At 42.5% G+C, this 27,010-nt stretch overlaps 1 protein-coding gene and 1 long non-coding RNA gene across 18 annotated transcripts in view; one reads left to right on the top strand and one right to left on the bottom strand.

Moving 5' to 3' along the window:
* The window catches only part of LOC137368959 (teneurin-3), an 891,767-nt gene that overhangs the window by 48,267 nt on the left and 816,490 nt on the right, over nucleotides 1-27,010 (bottom strand). For all 16 annotated transcript variants that reach the window (XM_068029337.1, XM_068029332.1, XM_068029334.1 and 13 more), the window contains 5 exons: nucleotides 24,347-24,466; nucleotides 17,531-17,792; nucleotides 15,891-16,158; nucleotides 11,436-11,579; nucleotides 566-815 (listed from right to left, as the gene is read on the bottom strand). In XM_068029337.1, coding sequence (XP_067885438.1) covers nucleotides 566-815; nucleotides 11,436-11,579; nucleotides 15,891-16,158; nucleotides 17,531-17,792; nucleotides 24,347-24,466 — 1,044 coding nt within the window. The remainder of the gene's footprint in view (nucleotides 1-565; nucleotides 816-11,435; nucleotides 11,580-15,890; nucleotides 16,159-17,530; nucleotides 17,793-24,346; nucleotides 24,467-27,010) is intronic.
* On the top strand, nucleotides 316-26,909 carry LOC137368960 (uncharacterized). 2 transcript variants are annotated; one of them, XR_010974845.1, is made up of 4 exons: nucleotides 316-418; nucleotides 19,824-19,967; nucleotides 25,794-25,886; nucleotides 26,797-26,909. It is a non-coding gene; the product is annotated as an uncharacterized lncRNA (long non-coding RNA). The 2 variants fall into 2 exon arrangements; XR_010974846.1 differs by lacking the exon at nucleotides 316-418 and adding an exon at nucleotides 11,557-11,611.

Genomic DNA, 27,010 nt, shown 5'->3' with positions numbered 1-27,010 from the left:
TTAAAGAGACTGCATGCCAATTCTATTCTAATGGGTGCAGTTTAGGACCTTGCAATTTCTTCTCTGTGAAGGGGACTTGAAGCTAATTAAAGCATTTGACAATGACCTTATGCTTTAAATCAACTCTCTTCAGCAGTGAACTATTGTGTTCAAATATTCAGATTAATAGAGACAGGCAACATTCAGGACCCAATGCTGTATTAAAGGCTTCTTTTTGGCCACCTTGGCTCTTGAAGCAGTAGTTAGTCTTTCTCTTATGTTATTTTCTCACAGAATTTCAAATGTTAATCTTTGAAGGGACTGGAATGATTGACTATTCCCATTTTTTCTGTCTATTCCAACAAATCAATTCAGAATTTTACCAAGGTGTGTGTCTATGTTAGTCTTCCACAATGGCAGGGAAATGGGTCTCACAAAGGTATGAAATTTATAATTTATTTTATATAGCATTTCTGATTCCCTCCGTTGGTGGGAAAGTAGTGGAGGGGGAGGGTTGGAAGGAAAAACATTTTCTGTATGCAAAAGCTGTAGCAGTGCGGTATAGATTTTGTTGCTGTAGACCTACCTTAGCTCTAGAATGCTTGTCACATTTCCTGAAGGAAAAATACGGCGGATGTAGTTGAAATCACCGACGTACAAGCTGCCATCGATACCGCATGCCAAAGCTACGGGTGCCAGAAGCTTATTGCCATCTGATTGGCCATTGCAGCTTGGGCACGAGATGCTGCGTCTTCGTCCGTTGCCCATGATGCTGTTGATCACAGCTGGTTGCTGAGAGATAAACTGATTTTCGCCATTTCCCTTGTACAGGATTCCTAATAGCAGAATGATAAAACAACTTTGTCACTGTCACAAGCAATAAGGCATTTTCCTTGATTGCAAAATCATCATCATAAATCATAAAGCACAATTTAAATTTCACATTAGGCCCACACCAATCAAAACAATTGATTAAGACAGGTTGTTCCTCCAGCAATTGCAGAAAGAGAATACAGATTAAATCACTGTTGAATGTCAAGCCTGCATCAATCTCTAAAGGTTAGAATCATTTGACATTCACCTGTTGTTTGATCAGCTATAGTATAAACACAATGATTAGATCTTAGTTATGTCTATCAAGCATATTGGATGAAGTCAGACTGGTTACTCGGGGGAAACAAGTTAGATGAAAACAATTTTTAAATGATGACTGCTACTTATAGACATTTATCCCGTTCTCACTGCATAGAGTTTTAAGAGCGAGTTCTTAACAGTTTACCGCTCTCTCCCATGCCCCTGCATCCTCCCTTAAAAGATGCTGCCTCAACTTGGTTCTTTTAAGGAGAGTATTTTGTTGGAGAGCCACAGATCAGATTTTACTAAAATGAACCTGGCAGTTAGCAATAAAAAAGGAGCTCTCTTCTATGAGTTCTGCAAGCGTGGTTTGGCAGGTTTAAAAAAGGCATTATTTTTTTCCCAATTTTTCTCTGTTCTACCTGAAGGCCATGATGTGCTAGATTACAGTTCCATGGATACCGGTACTGCTCTTGTTCCTCATCCTAGTGGTGAATCTTCATGTGACTGCGGGGGGTATGAGTGTTGCATGGTCATCACAACTGAGCCTGATCATGCCCTCATCGGGCTACAAGCAATGATTATTGGATGGCAACGAGAAACAGGAACAATGGTTGATTTTTTGCCCCCTTTAGATAGATGGATGCACCACGGCCAGCTGCAACTCCTCCACCATTGCTCCAACTGAGATCCGCAGACTCAGCACAGACTGGGGATCAAACCCATCTAACGCCCTTGTGGCAGTGCTACCTCCACAAGATCCATAGTGGCTCAAGAAGGCGGCCCACCACCATCTTCTCAGGGCAACTGGGGATGGGCAATAAAATGCCAGCTTTGTCCACATCCCAAGAACAGCATTTTAAAAAACCTGTTCTGTACAGTCAGGTATTATACTACATGATGCACTTATCCACTGCACCTTCAGTATAACATTGCAGTATGCTTTGAAGGGCTGTTTTACTATAGCGGTATGCCTGGAATTATATATTAATAAACGATTTCAAAATGGCACTCCATCTTTAATTTCATTTTATCAGATATCAACCTGGTTAATGGAAATACAGTAGATAATTTTTTAGAATGTTTAAGTATTTTGAAATGGTCTGTTGAATAACTTTGTTTTTTATAATTAATGAATAAATGATGTTTGGGCCAATAATTGTCAATATTCATTTCAGATCTTAATTTTTGCACCCACCTAGGGCTTTTGACATTTCAGCAACAATTACAAAGCTCAAACTTTAATACACACCTAGAATGAGTTCATGGGTTTAATTAGAAATAAAGAAGTTGTAATAACAAATTTTCACTTCCTGCAGTGAATGTGCTTATGTCTGTGATTGTGGGCCGCAGGCATGCGCAGGTGTGTGGAACCACCCACAGCACTGTACAATCCAGGATTCAAATCAAATCACAGCTTTCAACATAAACATATAGAATAGGATGGTGGATGGGGAGGAAGCAAGGGTCAGGCGTGACTAAGCAGCAATGTTGAAAGTGGGAACTTTTAACGAAAACCAGCACTGAAATATAAACAGTAATTTATGGAAATATTTACTTGGAATTTCTTACGACTGTGCTTCACCATTTTTCTGTGCAAAACCTTTTCCAAGTATTTCTGTATTTATTATTAAAGTACTAAAAAGCCTCCTGCTCTGGAAAATTGGTTCAGCTCCACAGCTGACTTCTGGTAGCCCTTATAAACAAATAGTCTCCTTAAACCGGTTGGCATTGTTTTGTGGCAGAATTAGGAATATGTGGGTTGGAGCACTATTGAGAAAACAGTAATGTAGTGGCATAGGAAGCTGCAATCCTGACCTGAAATAACCCCAAAGTGTTCAAACGAAAGCTGAGAAGCTTTGCAGTTCAGTACATTCACACCTATTAGTTTCTCTAATGGGAACCAGCTGAGCATCTGTGACTTTTTTTCTGGGGGGGGTGTGGTAAGAGGATAGCGTTGGAGGGAAGAGGTTAATGTGGAGGGAAAGTTTTCAGGCAAGAAGAGCGCTAATTCAGAGTTGCAGCTGACTGCATCAATGGGCAAATGTGGGAAGAAGAACATGAACTGTTGTGGGAGGTGGGACAAGAAATCTGAATGTTGCATCTTGCTCTCATCTTTAAAGGAGAACTTGAAAGTCAGAAATACTTTCCTCACACTGTTAAATAATTCATAGCGAACATGATGTTTGCATCTCCAGCCAGCTTGACATTAGCGTTGTTATTTTTTTATTCCCTACACAGATCAAGGACTGCACACATGGTCCTACTGTGTGGATGGTCAGCTTTAAAATAAGCATGGTTCGTGCAGAGGTGAAGAAACCTTTAAGGCCAAATTGTATACAGCTAGGAAAAGAGCATAGTTACCCACTGGAACCTGCACTCTACCGCAACCAATTAAGCAAAAGTTTGTGGTAGCTCTGAAGTAATGATTTTCCTGTGTAACTTGCAAATATTGAGACTATCCATATTACGTTAGCTACAAAAGTCTTCTGTTTGGCATCGGGAAGTCACGTGTGAGATGTCACACTTTTGTTGTGGATGCAGAATATTTTTAAAACAAAAATGGGCCAAATGGCCTACTCCTGCTCCAATTTCTTTCGTTCTTATCATTGACCAGGAGCCCAAAATTAGCAAGCACTTTACAACTTTAACTGGCTTCACCTTCCATTTGTCCAACAACAATTAGACATTGTGGTGTAAACGGGACCCAATTCTGCCTCCATAGCAGAATAATACATTGCAGATTATATGGACTAAAACAAATGCCTTTATATATCATTGGATTTACCAGCCGCATTGCCAGGAGAGGTCCAGTCATTTATATATGAAAACGTAATAACCACATCTCTGTCTAATTAAATCTTTTTTTTTAATGACCTTGTTTCTCAACAGGGCAGGTAGAGAGTGAATTTCTGCAGGGCATCTTCTAATATATCACGGTAACCTCAGCAGGAGCCTTGTTAAGTGGCCCAACACCAGTTTTAGGACCCCTTTCCGCTATTGGTCAAAAACTAAAGAAGTGCAGGGTGGTCAGTGACTTCAGCAGAGATGGGAGAAAATGAGTGATTAAATCCATAAACGCACCATCAACAGGAAAATCATTCAGGGGTTTTGAGTGTATTACAAAATCATAACTCAAGAGTATGTGAAATTTCCACGCTTCACTCAAATCGGGCCTTCACAGATTAATCTATCCCACAGAACAGCTTTAAAACAAGCTGTAACAGCTTTAGTGTACATTTACATCACCCAACTGTGACAATTACTTTCCCCAAATAGCTGAGTTCTGTAATTTTCATCAAAGAATCCTTCCGTGTCAGCATGCTTTGTTATTATACCTCATTCATTCAGTCATTATGATGAAAAATTACTACTTTACAACTCCCCACCATGAAATACAAAGGGAATGATGAACAATATCTTATCTCCATTAGAATATTTATCACCGTTTTTCTGGGTGCCCGCACAAACACCTGCTGCTGTCTGTATTCTGCTTCGGAATGAATCCCTCTGGCTTATGCAGCTTGTCGTAACAACTAATCACTGTGTTTATTCAATTAGACGCAATTTACTTCAGAAAGTTATTGCCTGTCATCGCACATCCCAGAATAATTCAAAGAATCGATTCACCCGCACAATGCATTTTTTGAGAATTGACTTGCTCAATTTTTACTTTAATTGCTCCATTTTGGATTGTTGACCAGATCACGATTCAATTAGCCCTTTGTTCTGGCCCAACTACCCCTAATGTTGCATAGTAACAGCTTCAATGTACGGAAATTGGTAGACTTGTAAAACAAATAGATCTACCATAGATTTCACCAGCAATGGAAGAGAAAGAAATGGATACATTTTCCATGTTTCGCTCAATTCAGGCCACGTTGGATTCATCAATCCGACTAAGCAGTTTTAAAAGAAGTCACAACTGCTTTGGCGTGCACTGGCAGAATCCAACTGTGACAATTACTCCCCCCCAATACTTATATTCTTAACTGCTCATCGTAAACTGTTCAGAAGGCACTATTATCACTAGTAAATATAATTGGACTCAATGGGCCAAATAACCTCCTTCTATGTCGCAAATAAATAATTCTGAATGCATGTTTTCTCGTGGTTTGCTCTGCTCTTCAGAGACTTGAGAGGTTGATTTTCCTTCCACGGCTCACCTTAACATCTGGTGGTACAATTTTGTAAGCGTCCAACTTGAGATCCAAGCTATGTTTCTGGGTGAGTGTTGGATGGAAACTAGCATCTTGCATTCTGCATGGGGCTGTCGTCTTCCAAGAATTTTTGTTGACTTGGCTCAGGAGGAATTTGAGGTTAATTTATAGTAAGATGTTGCTATTAAGTTAATTTCAGCCTGCAGGTATAAAAGTGGTGAGAGAAGCTATTTGGTGCTTTGGCTACAGTCAGAAAGATTAAGAATCCCATTCAACTGGACAAGAGATGTTGTGACAAATATTGAGCAAAACTCCGGATTGTTTATCCATCTTCAAAATGCCAATTTTCAGCCTTGGCCTGCAGTCCTTCAGAGAATATTTCCCTCTGCCTCAGCTACACAGGAGCCATTCAGCTCTGTGCAGTATTTGATCACCTCAATGTATATCTGTCCCTATAGTTACCAGTCCCATTTCCATTCCAATAATGTGATCCAGTTGTTTTTTAAAGTTAATGGTGTCAGATTCAGATGACTTCACTGGGAATTTGTCTCACATATCTGAGACTCTGCAGGGAATGAAAAATGTCTTCTAACCTCTAGTCTCACTTGAGCGATGCTAATTTTAAACCTGAGCTCTCTGGTTTTGGTCTTATAATCTGTGTTTAAATAGCCTGCTTAATTCTACATCAATCTACATCACAACCAGCACACCCAAAAACAAATTAACCTGCACCGGAGGGCCATTGGTTCTGGCACCATTGCCGGAGAGCCAGAGGTTGTAATGTTCATAGACTGCACTCATGTGGCCATCAGGCCTACTGCCAGGCTACCACCTGCAGACATCATCATTAAAGGAGCCCTCTCAATCTAGGTGAAGCTGGTACGTGAACACCGCAGATGCTTGCAGCGAATGTGTGACCGTTTCTCAGGCAGCTGCTATGACACCTTGGTCATGCGCTAGTCCCGGCCGCCACCGCTGTTCACTGAACTGGCTCAGATGGAGGGGTGGCTTCTTGGAGATAAGGGCTATCCTTTGCAGACATGGCTCCCGACACCAGTGAGAGATCCTACCACTGCTGCAGAGGAGAGATACAACGCCAGCCACTGAGCTACATGAGCCACCATTGAGCAGGAGATCGGCATGCTGAAAGAGCGCCTCCAATGCCTGTATGGACAGGGTGATGTTCTGTACTATAGGCCGAAAAGGCTCCTTTCTGTTGCTCAGCACAACTTCACACCCAATAGGGGCCAGGCCTGGCATGATGAGGAGAGACGTCAACAGGACTCTGAAGACCGACAACATGAAAGATGCATGGGAGGGCAGATGGCACCCAGGCTCTGCATGCAGGGCTAACAGTGAGCTAGGGATGTATGGAAGTGGCTTATCAGACAAAGGCTGTTTGCTCCATAGGAACCAACATGAGCTCTGCAAACCACACATCACCCTTGTTCACCTGCTGTGCACCAGTCCACATCTGCAGCATCCCTGTGTAAACCACTAGAGGCAACAGCTGACTGAGCCAATGTCCATGTCACTGAGTCCATGGAGTCGCCCATGAGTAATGATGACATGGCAATGATGTTATTGCATACGTTGGCTCTTCTGAAGGGCCAACAGTGCAAAGGGATGTGACATTGGCGCTACATGCTGGCACACATTATTCACACAGAGAAAAGGACACACATGTTGGCGAGGAACATTTAGTGAAAGACGTATTTACATTGCTGTGACACCTGTGCATTCCCATTTGTGTCAGTGAGTTCTCGCTAAACCTCTGTAATACCTTTTATGGTCTATTTAAGTCTCACATCCTGGAATGTGCAAGTTTAAGATTATTCATCCAGGTGTAGTATGCCTACAAGAAGGAATGTTACACTTGAGTGGGAGAAGAGGATCACAACTTCACAGGACACTGGGACACAGCAGGGTAAGTATGTGGCAGCAAAGTGGAAAGTGCTGGGATAACTCAGCAGGTCAGGCAGCATTTATGGAGAGAGAAGCAGAGTTAACTCAGGTCTGTGAATTTGGCCAAGTTAACTCTGCTTCTCTCTCCACAGATGCTGCCTGACCTGCTGGGTTTTTGCAGCACTTTCTGCTTTGCTACCAGATTGACAGCAGCCCCACTCTTCAGTAGTCAGGTAAGTATTCTTTGACAGCTGTCAGGAAGCAGGTGCTGGGGCGATTTAAATAGGACTCCAGCACCTGCTGCACAGCTGTCAAACACTCTCTCACTGTGTCGAATGTCCCGCTTCTCACCACGTAACATTGGGAGGGGGGCTCGGCGCCGTGATTCTAATCAGCCCCTGTGCAGAATATTGCGAGGGCACTGTGGTGGCCGCTGAATACGGATGCCGTGCTGAGTTGAAAGGGCACAGTAACTGCACTTCAAAAAAGTAATTGATTGGCTGTGAGGCTCTTTCGTAAATCCCAAGGATATGATAAGGCACAATGTAAATGCAAGCTCTTGCTTTCTTTGTATTTAAAAAACCTGGATTACATCCCTCTTCAAACTTTTCAGCAGTGTTAACCATATGGTCAGGCATGGATCGAAAGGGGATTCAGGAAAACTGTAAAAGTGACAAGAACTGTCACTTATTATCTGGAACAGTTCATGGGACATCGTTGCCTTCAAGTTCCTCTCCAAGTCTCACACCATTCTGACTTACCACCATTCCTTTATTGTGCCTGAGCAAAAATCCTGGAATTCCCTACCTAACAGCATTATGGGAATGCCATCGTCAAAAAGACTACAGTGGTTCAAGAAGGTGACCCTTCTCAGGACAACCTGGGATGTGCAATAAATGCAGCTTTTCAATGGCTGGCCACATCTCGAGAAAAACGGTAACAGATAAAAAGTTAACTCATACAAGGGGTACTCCTGGTGTTCTGGCCAATATTCCTCCCTCAATTCAAGGCATTAAAAAAAAAATGATCAACAGGTCTCTTTGCTATTTGTGGAAATTTCCTATTTTATTCCCACATTTTCCGACAAAATGGTCAATAGTTGTTCAAAAGGAATTCAGTGTGAAGGACACTTAGATGTGATAAGCTGCTACGTATATACAATTATTTATTACCAATTTTTCTCTCATACTGTAGCTCCTGCAGAGAATGTATGGGTAATAAAACAGACCTAAAAAATTAGAAATGAATTATTTCAGACAGAAATAACATTTATAATTGTAATGAGGAACTAAAGGAGTTACACAATGCATTCAAAATAAGATGTTTTAAAATTAGTGAGCAATTCAATTCATTATTTATTTAAATGTAGCCAATAAGTCAATTACTAAATGCAGTGAGTAACATCCTATTATCTGCAGTCAGTAATTTATTACGTGTAGTTAGTAAATGTATCAATTATTGCTAAAATCTGTAATGTTTAAATGAAGAAGATTTGATTTACTGCGGAAGGTGATGAATATTTGTTTTCCAGCTTTTACAAGGAAATACCACCGAGTTTTAGAGAAATCTAATCATCCTCTGTGAAAAAATTCAAAAACACATCTGGTATTTGATACAGACCCTGAATTTCCGTGAGGATTGTTCTGATTTCCTGTCACAACTTGGTGAGAGATGGGTGGAAGTTGCTGGAGAAGTGCCATTAATGCCTGTTTCACATTTCTCTGGTAATTGCACCAATCATTTACCGATGTTGCAGCCCAAGAACAAGTCCTATGGAAATCTGGGACCATTGTGTCTTCCCATTAATGAATTGTTAATAACGGCACAGATTTTGTAGTCAGTGGCAAAGTGAGAATACCTGCCGCTGACCGCAAAGAAAGATGACCTTTCCTGACGTCAGTTTGAATCTGGTGCCAAGTCAAGGGTATCTCCAGGTGTACAGCAACAGAGATGTCAGCAAGCAGGGTAAGCAGACAATCACAGTGATGTATTCGCACAGACAGCAAAGCAGGAAGTAAAATGCACTTCTATCCTTCACTTTTCATTAAATTTTACAGTGCAATAAATGATTGGGACATGCACATGGGTGAAGGGAAAAACTGAAATATCAAACAAACTTAAAAAATTTTTTAATGTGATTTTTTTTTTAATCACACTGGAGAATTTTGACATTCCATAAATACAGGTTTTTCAGGGACAGCCAGGCTGTCCAGCAGTAATTATGAACTTAGTACACTGTTAAAAACCCTGTTAAACCTCAACAAGAAGTAGCTTTTTCAAGGGTTTTTACAAGACCAATAGCAAAAAAGGAAAAGTTTCTGTCAGTTCAGTGATTTCTACTTGATTGCATTCATGGGTGGGGCACTTCAATAGTGCACCCTGTCAGGAAATGTAGAATTATTGACAGCAACTTTGGATTTCCACAGTGAATTGTGCATGAGCAGACTCCAGAAGCAGTTGTCAGTTTCAGAGTTGTAACAACAGTGAACGCTGATCGTTTTGTCGTCATTACTGCTGCCAATGTTGCAATGTGTGGTTTACATGAAACGCAGCAAGGAAGCTGCACTGACTCTCAAACCATGGTCACACACCAATTCAATTTACTACATACTTCATTCCATTGGCATAACACTCTGACATGTAGGCTGGAATTTTATGGTGGGTGGACATGAGCAGGCCTCCAACATAAATGTCGGTGGCGAACCTGCTTCCGCCTCGCCTGGGGATCTGTTCTGTATTTTACGTGCCCCCAGGCTTTAACAGTTCCGAGGCGGGACTTCCACCCGCTTGAGGGAATAGGTCCCGCCTCAGTGAGCTGCCGGCCAATCAGCGTGCCGGCATCTCTTAATCCCAGCAGCGCCACCGGGAGTGGTGGCCACTGCTGGGACTGCAGCCCAGCCAAAAAGAAAAGGCAGAAAGAAGATGCGGAGCCAGGAGGAAAGGTATGATTTGGTTGCCTCGTTGGGGGTAATTTATCAGGCCCCGGCAAGGCAAGGGTGGTCACTGGGGGGAAGGGCGACATGTTGGGTGCTGGGGGTGGTTGGGGTAGCGGAGGCAGCCCTCCATTGGGCACCCTGTGCCCGATAAGCATGCCCCCCCCCCAACCCCGGGACGATCGGCAGCTGCCTGGTTTTCCCAGGTGGCTTTTTCCAGCTCCAGGATGCCCACTTACCACGTGTAAAATCCGCGTGGAGGCAGGCAAAGGCCCGCCTTAAGTTAAGTGGCCATTAAGTGGCCACTTAAGAGCCTTGATTGGCTTGGGGCGGGCGGGCCATTTTTCACCCCTCCCGTCCTACATAAAGTGCGACGGAGGCGGGAGCGGGCTGGGAAAGACTCCCGGAGCCTCCCGCCCCATTTTATGCACCCTCCCCACCACCATCCCACTCATACTCATACTCTCCACCCATACTCTTATACATTGGCAAAACAGACTGTATATTTTCTGTTATTATACACTGCAGGAATAACATTATGAGGCTCCACTGAATGGCATCAGAGATAGGACTGCCAGTATATAGCACTGATTTTTAGACCCATGCTTGGAAAACTGGATGGGAACAGAAACCACTGTGCTTCCACACAGAAGATGATGGATGCTGGGTTTTCACTGGGGCATGGGGTATACAGAAATTCCACCCGTTCCATACAAGGCAAGGCTCCCCAATTGGATTTTCTGCAGTTACCCCTTCCTTAGGGCTCAGGGATTTGGATGTCTGAAAGAAACCAGCATCCAGATCCTTGTCAGAGTGGAAATGGGGCCCACTGGGGTCTCCAGGCCAGGAGCCTGGCCTGGCAGACCTCAGAATTGATTCTTCCAATTTTTTGATTGGTCCTCTTACAAAAGGGGCGGATCACATGCAGAGGCTGGAAACTTTGGGGTGCTGTGGATGGGAGTGGGGTGTGGGGGAGCGGGCTCAGCAGCAACATTCCCAAGCGGCCATTCCGTGCTGAATCTTGCTGGCATTGGTGCCCACTGAAAATATTTAAATTGGATGACATTGGAAACACCAGAAGTTGAAGGAGCAGAGGCTAGCGTCACACTGGAATTTTCCATTCTACTTACAACAGGGCAGTGGGTCTGAGCATTTTTGGACCCTTTCAAATTAATTGTTGATCTTCTGTGGCTCTGCTCAAGACAAAGCGAATTTCCCTCAGGTGCGATGCTGGACCTTATAAAACTCCAACTCATGGTTGAAGTGTGGAGCTGCAGGTACGACTGTGCGTCACAGCCAGGAATACAAATAAGGAATGTGTGACATATATAGGTACCGAGAGATAGATTACCACTACGTGCTTTTCACTATCTGAATGACTTACCGTTTTGAACATCTAAAACGTGCTGTTTGTTCAGTGACCAGCCACCCATGTTTGAAGAGTCCAATTCATACCCCTGCAGAACAGCTGTTCTCTTCTCCCAGAGGATGAGATCCAGACAGGACTCGTACTCATAACCAACAGAAACTGGACAAAGAGAAAATATCATTAATTGACTGGTAAGGATGAATATTTTCTATCACAATTCGTAAGGATGAAAGACAGACAGGAAGCAATTCTTCACACAAAGTGTAGTAGAAATTTGCAACTCTGTCCTCCAAAAGGCTGTGGATGCTAGTCTTGAAAGTTTCAGTTGACCTGAGATAGAAAGATTTTTGTTAAGTTAGGGTATCAAGGGATTATCAAACAATGGCATGCAAATAAGGTTGAAATACAGATCAGCCTTGATCTAACTGAATGGTGGACAGACTCGAGGGACTGACTGGCCAACTCCTGTTCCTGTGTTCCAACGAAATGAAATTGGACTTAAGTTTCCCCGAACTGGGCAGCAGGGCATCTTTGGCTCCAGGTTCGATGGAAAATCAAAAAGAAAAGCTGATTTTCCTGAGTCTTTATCTGCCACTGAGCAGCCTTAGTTAAATACATTATAATGATGCAAATAGCCTACAACTCTTGTGCACAAATACATTCCCCCCCCTTTCAAAAATGAATACTTAACCACCTCTTTCTTTCCACAGGGCTGTAGAAGTTTATAACACAGAAGGAGACCATTAGACATTTTGCGTCTGTGCTGTTAGGATGTTCCCTTTGGAGCAGGGAAGGCGAAGTGGAAATTTAAGAGAGATATTCAAAATCAAGAAGGGTTTTTATCGGGTAAATAAGGAGAAACTGTTTCCAGTAGCAGGAAAGTCAGGAACCAGATAACACAGATTTAAGGTAAAAGAAACAGAGGCCAGGAGAATTTTTCTACTTAGAGAATTGTTATGATCTGAATGCTCTGCCTGAAAGGGTGGTGGAATCCGATTCAATAGTAACTTTCAAAAGGAAATTGATACATAGTTGAAGAGGAAAGATTTGCCAAACTATGGGGGACTAATTGGATCACTCTAACAAAGAGCCGGCACTGGCACAATGGGCCAAATGGCTTCCTTGTGTATTTTAGCATTCTTTGATTCTAAAAACTCTCTGCATAAAGAAACTTCATTTAAGCTCTCTCTTCAATCTCAGGGACAATTTTAACTTGATGGTTCCTTCTCATTGACCAAAAGTTGGGCCCATTAAGGACCCAAAGGGAAATATTCATGTAGAAGCAGAGGACATGGTTAAAGTACTGAATGATTACTTTGCACCTGTCTTCACAAATAAAGCTGATACTATGAAAGAGAGGGAAGCTATGCACAGGATAGTAAAAGATAAAGAAAATGTACTGAAAGGATTATCATTACTGAAAGTTGGTAAGTCATCTGGTCCAGATGGAGTGCATCCCAGGTTCCTGAAAGAAGCAAAGGTAGAACTAGCAGAGCCATCTTTCAATCCTAATTGGATATGAGAGTACCGCCGGAGGACTGGATGGTTGCTTATGTTACGTAATTTTTCAAGATATACCAGGAAATTACAGGCCAGTCAGCCTAACATTGTTGGTGGGAAGTTATTGGAAACCAGTATCCGGGAGAAAATAAACTTTCATTTGGAAAGACACTGGTAAACCAAGGAGAGCTGGCATGGATTTGTTAAAAGCAGATCATGTCTGACTAACTTGATATTTTTTGATGCGGTAACAGAGAAAGTTGGTCAAGGTAGTACAGTGGATGTTGTATATATGGACTGTTGACAGAAATCATTCGACAAAGTGCCACATAGGAAGCTTAAGAAGAAGATGGGAGCCCATGGAATTAAGGGGAATGTAGTGCTATGGATACAAAATTGGCTGAGCAACAGGAAGCAAAGGGTGGTGGTGGATGGATGTTTTTCAAACTGGGAGGTGGTTTGTAGTGGTGTTCCCCAAGGCTCACTTTTACTCTTTTCAATTTTTAGCTTAGCCTCGGGTTGGGGAGCAATATTATAAAGTTTGCAGATGATATGAAAGTTGACAAAGCAGTAGACGGTGATAAGGATAGTTATAGACTTCAAGATGACCATGACAGGATGCTGAAGTGATCAGAAGCCTGGCAGATGGAGTTCAATGTGGGAGAAGTGGGAAGTGATGCACTGTGGAAGGGCAAATCTGGAAAGACAGTATACTGTACATGGCACAATTTTGAAAAGTGTAGATGAACAGATAGACCTTAGTGCCCACACAAATCCTTAAAGGTGTCACGGCAAGTTGATATGATGTTTACAACAAAACATGTGGGTTTCTTAGGTTTATAAACTGAAGAATAGAATATAGAAGCAAAGAGATCTTGCAAGAACTTTATAAATCACTGGTTCGGCCTCAGCTGGAGTATTGTGGACAATCTGGGCACCACACTTCAGGAAAGAAGTAAAGACCTTAGAGAATGTATACAAGAGGTTTACCAGGAGGTTACCAGGGATAAGAGGCTTCAGATTTGAGCAGAGGTTGGAAAAATTAGGACTGTTCCCCTTGGAACAGAGCAGGGTAAGAGGTGACCTAATAGAGGCTTCCAAGACGATGACAGATTTTGATAGAGTAGATAGAGAAAACTTAATCCCTCTGGCAAGTCGGTCAATAACTAGAGGTCATAGATTTTAAATCATTGGCAAAAGATCTAAAGGGGAGGTGAGGAGAAATGTTTTCACTCAGAGAGTTGTCGGGATTTGGAATGCTGTACCTGAGAAAGTGGTGGAAGCTGATTCCATAAATAATTTTTAAAGGGCATTAGACAGGTGCTTGAGGGTGAGGAATTTACAGGATTATAGACAAAAAGTGGGAATGTGAGACTAAGCACATGCTCGTTCAAAGAGCCACCACATGCACAATGGGCTGAATTGCCTTTTTCTATGCTGTTAGTTTCGACGACTCCCGAAACAGAAAAAACACTCTATTCACCCCATCAAAACCTGGGTATGATTTAAAATCCACAACTTAATCTCCTCTTAGCTTTTTCTGCTGTAGTAGAAATAATCTAATTATTTATTTTTATTTAGTTTATTTAGAGATACAGCACCGAAACAGGCCCTTCGGCCCACCGAGTCTGTGCTGACCATGAACCACCCATTTATACTAATCCTACACTAATCCCATATTGTTACCACATTCTCCTACCACCGACCTATACTAGGGGCAATTTATAATGGCCAATTTACCTATCAACCTGCAAGTCTTTTGGTGGTGGGAGGAAACTGGAGTACCCGGCGAAAACCCACGCAGACACAGGGAGAACTTACAAACTCCACACAGGCAGTACCCAGAATTGAACCCGGGTTGTTAGAGCTGTGAGGCTGCTGTGCTAACCACTCCTCATGACGATGACTGTCACTCAGCAAATATCATGGTGATCTGGTTGAGGATAAAGATGTGGCAAACATAGAGGAAATCAGCTCCTCAACACTTTGTAGCACCCTCCATTGTCAGTTATTAAATCATGATGAACCACTTCCTATTTCATCAAGCATAGGAAACCATCAGTGATCACCAACAGCTTTAATATTATGTACTATGGCAGAGATCCAGAGCAGCCTCAAGTGAACCAATTTCTGACCTTTGCATTCTACAGCAATACTGGGAGTGGGGTTTAACTGGATACTTGCTGTGTCTGGTAGTGTGAAGGCAAGGAAAAGGGCAGCCCTGTGACTAAAGTGGCATGTATATTTTTTTATAATGGTGAAAGGCTGGAGCTTGTGTTTGTCTTTGGAATCTCATGTAGTTTAAAATCACTTTATTTGAAAAGACTTACTTAGTTTAAAAATATAAAGATCTCCTCAGAGATCCTGTGCACTCATTTCTTGTAGTTCATGCCATTAATTAACATGAATGATAAAATCAACCTTTTTACTTAGAATTATGTATTGCTGCAGGGATCTGGGGACCCTGATAAAAATGTCTAGTTTAGGGTCCCCTGACAGTGCTGAGTGGAACTGAACCACACAAACCAAGAGAGTGCAAGCTTTTCATTTTCAATCTGTGCTAACTTAGTAGGATTCTGCCAAGGTGGCAGTAGGTGCACTACAAGTGGCTCTAGCATTGGTGGGATGGGAAAATGAGCTGCAGTTAGAATGCTGTGTGCAGTACAAGACTCCATGGAGATAGTACAGTCGAGATTCACTCAGATTATATTAGGGGTGAAAGGCTTTAGTTATGAGGAGAGATTAGAGAAATGGAGAGTGGCTCCTTTCATTAGAGAAGGCGAAGAGGGGACCTAACTAAGGTGTTCAAAATTATGGGAGGTCTTGGAGTTGGCAAATAGAGGGTAACTAGAGGGTATGAATTTAAGGTCATTATCAAAGGAACAATGGGAAAGATTGAGAGCACTTCTTTTTAAGCCGTGTGTTGTCAGACTGTGGATACGCTAAGGTGAAGCACTCTTTTCAACTTACCAACTGCCTCAGACAAGCCGTAGACCTTTTGATTGTAAGCATCGGTTTTGTCCCATATGAAGGTGTACGACAGATTCGGTGACGCCGGGAACCACTTCTGGAACAGCCGGCCCACCACAGCCACCATCAGGTGAACCTTCATCAAGTTGAACGGCACTGTGCTCTGGGTCATTGTGATTTTCAGAACCGGTTTATACCCAGCAGCACGTGAGCTCAGGTAGGTTAGCTTCAGATCTGTGCCAGGAATCTCTGTCTCTTCATGAAGCACCTGGAGGATATATGAGAGAGAATCAGAGATAGAGAGAAGACTGGAAAGAGAGACAGAGACTTTGTTTACAACTGAAGTAAAGGCCATGACAATGCATACAACCACAAGGGAGATTTTAAGTCCAAAAGAAAAAAAAAATCACTTATTTCATTTCAACTGTGATTTCTCCTGGGCAGGCATTACCAGCACTCCATTAGACAGTATAGATGGGGCCATCAACATGGAACAAGAAATTTGATTGAAGAATGTAATTACACAGTGCCATAACTTTTATATTATCAGAGACCCCAGGTGTGTGAACGTAAACCTTGTAATAAAAAGATGTTATAGCGCTAAGATGACGCTGTGATGGTGCATGTTGGAAAATGAATGCATGACATTGCAGAGTAAAAGCATTTCCCCAATCTCTGCCATGTCAGTGAAGGCAGATGATGAGAGCAGACGTCAAGTACGTCCCTACTCCAGGGCTGATGAGAGAAAGAAGGGTTACTAACAGCAGAAGTAAAAATGAAAAAGACCAGAACAGTACAGTTTGATAGACCAGGCATCTCCCCAATTTCATTCCTGGTCTGCGATGAGTTAGCTGATTTCAGCTGGACAGGATGTTTCCAGTTGTTGGGGGAGTCCTAAACTAGGGACAATAAATATAAGACGGTCACCAACAAATCCAATAAAGAATTCATGGGCAACTTCTTAACTCAGAGAGTGGAGAGAAAGTAGAACTTAGTACCTTGAGCAGAATCGCATAGATGCATTTAAGAGGAAGCTACATAAGTACATAACGGACAAAGGAATAGAAGGATATGCTGATAGGGTGAGATGAAGTAAAGTGGGAGGAGGTTCATGTGGAGCATAAACACTGGCATAAGACCAGATGGGCTGAATGGCCTGTTTCTGTGCTGTAAACTCTATGTGATGTAATTCTATGTAAACAATTAGGTGTGAAATTAGCTGCATGCTTTTCATTCCCAGATTTTTGACTCCTCTCCAGTAGTTAGTACTGCTAGCAGAGGGCAGCAGGATACACAAGATTGCACTGTTGAGAGCACAGTGTGAGATTCAATGGCCTTTCCTCATCCTTTTTTTCATGTGCTCGTAAATCCAATGACCCCATGTGCAGCTGGTGGGCGAGGACGGGATCAGAGACAGCAGCAATGACTCCCATGGTTGAACGGCCTGCTAGACATGGTCACGTATGAAGGGTGTCACATGTAAAATGCCTTGAGGCGAGCAAATGAAAAAGAGTGGAGAAAGGGGGAAATACAGCCAGAGACACTCTTGAAGAGGTTGCTAAGAAGCACTGACCAACACTCTAAACATTGACTTTTCGTGTGGTTTCCATTGTATGTGATAAGAACGAGGCGCCATTTACCTGGGTCTCAGGAATAATGGGGCTCTCCGAAGGAGATGACCGGAAAAAGGTGGACAAAGGAGAAGCCAAGATGATAGGATTCGGCCTCACAAATCCACTCAGATCGCAGCTGGGAATCTCGTTCTCTTCCTTCTTCATGACCATTGTGTCCATCACATGAAAAATGTTCCAGGGAATCCACACAGTGTGGTGCTGAGTGATGAATGGGACACGTTCGAAGCACAGGGTGAGAGAGGCCCCGCCATTTGCCATCAAGTCAAACCTGACCAAAAGAAGAATCATAACAGGAAAATCAATATCACTCAAGGCATCAAACTACATTACAGAGCTGGGCTTTATCTTTAGTATTACTGAGCACAACACCACCTTGTGCCATTTAATCACATTAAAATTATTCACAATTATTACCATGGCTTCTAGAACAGTAAAACTGGATAGGAAATAGTTTTCTTTCTGACAGAATACATTTCTGGCCTGCAAGCAAGAAAATTCAATTTTCAGAAACTACTCATCTGATTACACTACTGACAACAACAGGTAGCAGCAAAGAAATTGGACCTAACGTAATCATTGCATTGGAAATTGAGTAATTGTTCAATCTGTATATGTATTACTTGGTGCACAGCTGGACCATGGAGACCAGGAAGGCTCAAGATTCCTATCCTGGTTTCTGTTGAGTTAGGCAACCTGAGCAGCATGTGACAGAGGAGCACCCTTAAGTTAGCAGGGGGGTGGTGCGGGGGTGGGGGTTAGTGTGGGTGAAATCAGCCAAAGTTCCCAGTGACTCCTGCTTCCAAGTAAGCATCTAATGAAGGCAGTATTGGGCTCAGAAGATGATGCGCCCAGTGGTCAAAAGCCTACCAGCACTCTGTCTCAGCTCTCACATGTACAGTGGCCTACTAGGCACTGTACCTGAAGGTGTCAAGCGCCTGGGGAACCAAACCCATATAAGAAATGCAATGTTGGGAGAAATGGGGAGAAACCTAAAGGGGGAAAATAAATTTGCACTGGTTAGAACACCATATATTGTGCTCATGATCTTAAAAATCTTACAATTTTAATAGATCAGATTGCAACCTTCTCATATAACTTTCAATACCCAATGCCTAGAATCATCCTGGCTGCTCACCTCTGTAACCTCAGAAGGTCAGTACAACAACAACCTGTACTTATATAGTACTGCTAATGTGATAAAACCTTCCAAGGTACTTCACAGGGGCATTATAAAAGAAGATATGACACTGAGCCACAGAAGGAGATATTAGGGCAGTTGGCTAAAAGCTTAGTTAAAGAGGTAGGTTTTAAGGAGTGTTTTAAAGAAGGAAAGAGAGGTCAAGAGGTGGAGAGATTTAGGCAGCAAATTCCAGAGCTTAGGGCCAAGGTAGCTGAAGGCATGGCCACCAATGGTGAAGCAATTAAAATCGGGGATGCTCAAGAGTCCAGAATTAAAGGAGTGCAGGTACCTCGGAGGGTTGTGGGACTGGAGGAGATTATAGAGATAAGGAGCGGCAAGGCCATGGAGGGATTTGAAAGCAAAGATGAAAATTTTAAAATCGAGGTTTTGTTTAACTGGGAGCCAATGTAGGTTAGCGAGCACAGGAGTGATGGGGAGCAGGACTTGGTGAGAGTAAGGACATGCGCAACAGAACTTTGGATGACCTCAAATCTATAGAGGGTAGAAAGTGGGAGGCTAGCCATGAGTGCACTAGGGTAATTAAGTCTAGAGGTGACAAAGGCATAGATGAGGGTTTCAGCCGCTGATGATTAACAACCTTCCTGTGTTCCGAAGAAGGGTCACTGACCCGAAACGTTAACTCTGCTTCTCTTTCCACAGATGCTGCCAGACCTGCTGAGTGATTCCAGCATTTCTTGTTTTTGTTTCAGATTTCCAGCATCCGCAGTATTTTGCTTTTACCTTCCTGTGGTGTTGGGGGCTGGAGCTGCTTCCTCTACGAATGCAACCCAGTACCCATTTCCACTCTTACTTAAGTTGCAATGTCACAGCTGTGGTCACCTCCTTTTGTTTTCCGCCATCTTTGCCCTTAATGTGTCAATCAACAAACTGGAGGCTAACAAGGTGAAAATTCAAGATGAACCTGAGGAGGTGTCTTCAATCCAGCACTCCAGGCACAGAGCTACACTGGCATAACCCTGAACTCCGCAGTCCCTGTGAGCACAGTTCCCACGCAGGAACCTGGATCGCAGAATCACCCCCACATTCTCTACAGCTAAAACGTATTAGGAAATCTTTGCTTTAAATGCATACAACTTCTTACTTCGTTTTCCTTATTAGTTCTATCAGTCCCAGGATTCTCGACGGCACCTGCCAGCCCTGTGACCTTTGCCACCAAGAAGGACAAGATCTTCGGAACACCATCACCTTCTATTCTCTTGAACATGCATAATTTGGACAGTTATGAATGTCCCTTCATCATCAGTGAGTCAAAATCTTTGAATTCCCTACATAACATGAGAGCACCTTTAACAAAAGGAATGCAGTGGTTCAAGAAAAATATCCTTTGCCTTCTTGGGACACTGAATGCACCTTTGCGGGCATCGCTCAACATCTTGAGAGCAAGGAACAAAAAAATCCAGGGCTGCATTTTTTGAAGCTCGCCACCGGTCTTGGCGGCAAGCTTCAAAAACGGCACGGTGCACACGTGAGATGTATGCCACTGGGCCTCTGCAATATTTAGCGCGGCAGCTCATTTACATGGAGGGGGCGGAACGCCCGCCCCCGATGACGTCAGTCCCCGGCAACAGTGTCTGGTGCCACCACGCAGGCGCTGGCGCCATTGCCATTTTTAAAGGGCTTCAAGTCCTGCAGTTAGATTGAAAGTTTTAAAGGACCCAGTTGTCAAAAAATAAAATTACCATTTTAATTGCACTTAAAATGCCCTCTCCCACCCCACAATGAGTAATCAATATATAAATTGCCCTCTCCCCCCCAAGAAAACATTTCATGCGATCCCAGTCTCCACTGCCAATAAATAACATTGTAAACTGCGCCATCAGGGGAGCTTTTCAACATGATTTTTTTCCCTTCTCCAGGTAACCACCACATCCTTGTTTGACCACCAAGTACTGTGCAGCTGGGCCTCTCACCCACCCTCCAGATAACTGAAAACACTGACCCTGGGGAGGTCTGAGTGAACGTGTCAGTGAATAGTGGGACATGAACTGGAATCTCTTTGTTCAGTGTGTCTGATCCTTTGTCCTAATTTTTATTTCAGTTACTTAAGACACAAGTGAAATAAGATTAATATTTGTAGATGAAAAGGGAATACTGCAAATGCTGGAAATCAGAAATAAAAACAATATCTGTTTGTTCTTGACAAATTAACATTTCAGGCGAAGACGCTGCTCGAATTCAGACCAGTTTTCCACATGAAACCTGAACTTCCCTTTTTTTCTATTTAGAGGTGGATGGGCATTTTAGTGTGGGTAATGATAGAACATAGAACATTACAGCGCAGTACAGGCCCTTTGGCCCTCGATGTTGCGCCGACCTGTGAAACCATCTGACCTACACTATTCCATTTTCATCCATATGTCTATCCAATGACCACTTAAATGCCCTTAAAGTTGGCGAGTCTACTACTGTTGCAGGCAGGGCGTTCCACGCCCCTACTACTCTCTGAGTAAAGAAACTACCTCTGACATCTGTCCTATATCTATCACCCCTCAACTTAAAGCTATGTCCCCTCGTGTTTGTCATCACCATCCGGGGAAATAGACTCTCACTATCCACCCTATCTAACTCTCTGATTATCTTATATGTCTCTATTAAGTCACCTCTCCTCCTCCTTCTCTCTAACGAAAACAACCTCAAGATCCTCAGCCTTTCCTCGTAAGACCTTCCCTCCATACCAGGCAACATCCTAATATATCTCCTCTGCACCCTTTCCAAAGCTTCCATATCCTTCCTATAATGCGGTGACCAGAACTGCACGCAATACTCCAGGTACGGCCGCACCAGAGTTTTGTACAGCTGCAGCATGACCTCGTGGCTCCGAAACTCAATCCCCCTACTAATAAAAGCTAATACACCATATGCCTTCTTAACAGCCCTATTAACCTGGGTGGCAACTTTCAGGGATTTATGTACCTGGACACCAAGATCTCTCTGCTCATCTACACTACCAAGAATCTTCCCATTAGCCCAGTACTCTGCATTCCTGTTACTCCTTCCAAAGTGAATCACCTCACACTTTTCCGCATTAAACTCCATTTGCCATCTCTCAGCCCAGCTCTGCAGCCTATCTATGTCCATTTGCCATCTCTCAGCCCAGCTCTGCAGCCTATCTATGTAACCTACAACATCCTTCGGCACTATCCACAACTCCACCGACCTTCGTGTCATCCGCAAATTTACTAACCCACCCTTCTACACCCTCATCCAGGTCATTTATAAAAATGACAAACAGCAGTGGCCCCAAAACAGATCCTTGCGGTACACCACTAGTAACTAAACTCCAGAATGAACATTTGCCATCAACCACCACCCTCTGTCTTCTTTCAGCTAGCCAATTTCTGATCCAAAGCTCTAAATCACCTTCAACCCCATACTTCCGTATTTTCTGCAATAGCCTACCGTGGGGAACCTTATCAAACACCTTACTGAAATCCATATACACCACATCCACTGCTTTACCCTCATCCACCTGTTTGGTCACCTTCTCGAAAAACTCAATAAGGTTTGTGAGGCACGACTACCCTTCACAAAACCGCGCTGACTATCGCTAATGAACTTATTCTTTTCAAGATGATTATAAATCCTGTCTCTTATAACCTTTTCCAACATTTTACCCACAACCGAAGTAAGGCTCACAGGTCTATAATTACCAGGGCTGTCTCTACTCCCCTTCTTGAACAAGGGGACAACATTTGCTATCCTCCAGTCTTCCGGCACTATTCCTGTCGACAATGACGACATAAAGATCAAGGACAAAGGCTCTGCAATCTCCTCCCTGGCTTCCCAGAGAATCCTAGGATAAATCCCATCTGGCCCAGGGGACTTATCTATTTTCACACTTTCCAAAATTGCTAACACCTCCTCCTTGTGAACCTCAATCCCATCTAGCCTTGTAGTCTGTATCTCAGTATTCTCCTCGACAACATTTTCTTTCTCCACTGTAAATACTGACGAAAAATATTCATTTAACGCTTCCCCTATCTCCTCTGATTCCACACACAACCTCCCACTACTATCCTTGATTGGCCCTAATCTAACTCTAATCATTCTTTTATTCCTGATATACCTAAAGAAAGCCTTAGGGTTTTCCTTGATCCTATCCGCCAATGACTTCTCGTGTCCTCTCCTCGCTCTTCTTAGCTCTCCCTTTAGATCTTTCCTGGCTCGCTTGTAACTCTCAAGCGCCCTAGCTGAGCCTTCACGTCTCATCCTAACATAAGCCTTCTTCTTCCACTTGACAAGCGCTTCAACTTCTTTAGTAAACCACGGCTCCCTCGCTCGACAACTTCCTCCCTGCCTGACAGGTACATACTTATCAAGGACACGCAGTAGCTGCTCCTTGAATAAGCTCCACATTTCTATTGTGCCCATCCCCTGCAGAAAATCAAATGAATTAAATAAATTGCTCTTGACGATGCTTCAAGGAATTGATAGGGTAGATATGACAAGCTACTTCATCTGGTGGGGCAGTCCAGGACAAAGCGACATAACTTCAAAATTAAAGCTAGGCCATCCAGGGGGTAATGTCAGGGAGCAGTTCTTCATACAAAAAGTAGTGGAACTCTGGAACTCTCTCCCTCAAAAAGCTGTTGAGGTCAGGTCAACTGAAAAATTCAAAACTGAGATAGATTTTCTTGAGGGAAAGATGAAAGGATATGGAGCAAAGGCAAGTAAATACTGCTGAGGCACAAATCAGCCATGATCTAACTGAAGGGCGGAATAGGCTCAAGGGGCTGAACGGCCTCCTGCTGTTCATATATTCCAATGTTGAATTACTGGGCATTGTGGCCTAAAGATGGACATGTTTTGATCTTTGCAGCACTGAAAAGTTAAGCATTTGTTTTAGTAGCAGAGACACAAATGAAAGTCATAAATGCTGGAATGGAGCAATCAGGCTAATATAATTGTTATTCTTCTAATTGCAGTGGGTGGTTTCAACCCCTTCCATCACAAGATTACCTCACTAAAAATACCAGCATATCTTTTTTTTCTTTCAGACGCTGACTGAGCTGCAACTTTTAAAGTAGTCATCCCTCTTTTTAACTGAGGAATTTGGAAAATAAAGTTGAAATAATAAAACATAGTCAGTGATTTGTCCAATTGTCCAATACTGTCCAAATTTGACATTATATAAAAAACACAATTTTAACCCACAATAAACCTGGTTAGTGCTTGATTCAGAGGCCTGTCAAGACTGGCTCCCTTGAACAGCACAAGGTAGAGGTGGAATTTAAACTGGTTTCTTCAACGTGTAGCAGCATAAAGACTGTACACTTACAGGCCGATTTCCACTGTCTCTGTCGGGCAGCACTGGGGCAGTAGCACTCCAAATATCACAACAACAGGGCTGAACTCGCTGTCCCATTCTCATTCCCATTCTCATAAGAAACACTTGCCCAAGCCACCATTCAAATAACATTCAGTGGAGTTGCCCAATTGAACACAGGATAACAGAACTTAAAGCACAGCTGGACTATAGAATAACTGCAAACTAGTATTTGAATACACAAACAAAAACATGTTGCTATTTTGCTTAGGTTAGAACGTATAATTCCCTGCTGCCGCCAGACGGGGTTAAATCACATGCAAGGTACATTTTATTTCGACCAGCAAAAACTCACATTCCGTCCTGGCGTGTGATAGTGTAGCCATATTGCGGGTAGTGCAGAAAGGACACGTTTACTCCAATGAGGGGCGTCCCGTCCGCAGTGAGCACTTGCCCTCTGATAACGGAGCTCAGGCTGTGAGTGGGTGTGTCGGGGAAGAGAAAAAAGAAAGGAATCAAACATCTTCTGAAGGAAATGCTTGCACGCATATATGTCCTGTCGAAAAACAAGTTCTGTAGGAAAACACTATCAGAAGAAACGTGATCAAATAATACCAGCAAAGGCATTCCAAACGAATTTATCTTCATAAAACACTGATATTATTTCAGACATTCTGATTTAATGCAGGCATTCCCCTGACAACATATCAAGATCAACATGATCCATGTCTTACAGTTGTAATAGATACAGCTCCATTTCCCTGTGTTCTTTAATTTCATATGCTATATTTCAATTTAGCATGTAAATAAATAATGATTTGATTATTAAAACTTACAGGGAACTGCAAATGGGGTTGCGGGGAGGGGGTGGACAGTAGATAGGAAATAGGACACAGTCATTCTACTGGCTTTAATTAAATTCCGTGGCTAAACTGCAAAAGGTCAGTGAGGATAACTGGAGGTTCCCATGTATTGCTTTACATCAGGAGCTTGTGCTCTGCAAAGGTACATGATAGTTCTGATCGCACTTTATTCCCAGATCATTACAAATTCATAAAAAGCGCATTAAATAATTTGTGCCCCATTACTGCTTTGGTTAGGGCTTTTATTAAATTTGTGCCTTACTTCATTAGTCTGCTTTAAAGTTCTTGACAGACTTTGAAAGAGTTATCCATTTACCCTGAACCAAGGGAATCTACCAGAGGATTAGTCTACTTGCAAAGGATATGCTTCCATTAGCAATATGAAGATGTCACCAATTTCTCATGCAAGGTATTTGTGTGGCTTGCATTAAGGCACCACTCCTGCAACTGTAAATCTTTAGATCATTCTTAGGCAATTTCTGTATTTTGTTTCTATTCTTTCTTTCTGGTCTTCATGGAACATATCCTACACTCTGTGAGATATATTTGGATGAGGTTCCTCACAGTGACTTGCGCTCTTATTTTGTTGCTCACTGTTCCTCGGTAGGGAAGTGTCTCACCTCCACAGGGCTCCTTCACCTCTGCCAGCTGCACATTTTCAAAAGTCAGTAGAAACGCAGAAATGATGTTTACTCCAAAAATGGCAAATTATGAATAAGCCCTTGTCATTTCAATTTGTTTCCCGCACTACAATCTCGTGTAGTTAATTCACACATCTCTTGTAGCCAGCGTGTGGCCAGGAAAATACAGGGCTCTATCATCTAATTCCAATGGCGAGGGAACTATGTCTAAATGTCTGACTTGATCATCACACAGTAACAGCAGGTAACAGAGAAAGGATATGTGACTTTCGAAAACTAACCCCATTTTTGTCCACAGCTACCATGAGATGCATGACCTGCCAATCACACAGAAATACCAACTTTCACAAAACAAAGGTGGCACCTCCACTCTATTTTGAATTCACAAGATGTAAGTAAACAATTCATTTTTCTTCCATGTAACACATCACAGGAGAAGCCCAAATCAAATTGAAGTGAGGAACTTACTGAATGGTCTTTCTTAACAAAACTGTTATATTTTGATTTTGCAGTGAGTCCCAATTTAAACTAATCCTTTAAGCTAATTATATGCACATTCCTTTATTCTGGACTGATAATGTTTCATACCATCCAGTAACTATTATTAAGCAGTCTGCAAATCACTCAATATATTTTTCAAACATTGCCCTCCCCCCTCTAGATTCTGTATTTTTTCCAATGGTACTGATGTATTATCTTTTAGGCTTGGATTCTAATGAAGGGCACAGAATTGTCTTTTGCTTTAAGGTGCTGACCTGCACTGCATTTCCAGTATTTTCTGTTTTTATTTCAGATTTCTAGCAACAGCAGTTTTTTTTCCGGAACTGATCACATGTTTGCTCCTATTAGTTGAGAAATAACTTGGAAAATGAATCAGAGGTGCATTGGATATCCTATGGTACACTTTGTGATCCACTGATTTGCTACTGTGCACAGTGACACAAGCTGAAGCAGAGGAGTAAACCAGGGTTTGTGATTCACAATCACCATCAGGTACTTATTAACTTTATGTTGGATATTTTGCCTGAACACATACCTGTGTATTGGGGGGACTCCCCCGCCCCACCCCAACCCCACAGACACCTCATAGAATGCCCAGATAATACAACTGCAACTTAATTATGTTTGAATCTAAACTGACTGGATATGCTAACAGCCTGTTCAGTCTTTGCAAATCTGCAATCAGCACTATAACGTGTTTTTTTTTCTTGCAAAATGTTTGCACAGAGATTTCCTCTGCATAATCAATTATGCAACAGCAAAGCAACTATACTGAAATCTTTTTGTCTGCTTCTATCCAGGAAACTAAACATCACTTTCCATCAATGTGAATGCGTATTCAACCAGGTGAAATACTACAAGCCATGTAAAGAGAGCATGTGTAAAAACAAAACATAATATTAAATAAAAAGGACCAACGATTATCACAATGTTATGGCCTCAAATTACTCATACTTTGTTTCTTTTTTTAAAATAAAACTGGTACTTCTAAATATGAGCCAGGAGGAGGCCAAT

This window comes from Heterodontus francisci, chromosome 4 (genome assembly GCF_036365525.1).
Source record: "Heterodontus francisci isolate sHetFra1 chromosome 4, sHetFra1.hap1, whole genome shotgun sequence".
NCBI lineage: Eukaryota > Metazoa > Chordata > Chondrichthyes > Heterodontiformes > Heterodontidae > Heterodontus > Heterodontus francisci.
This window is presented reverse-complemented; position numbering and strand designations above follow the sequence as displayed.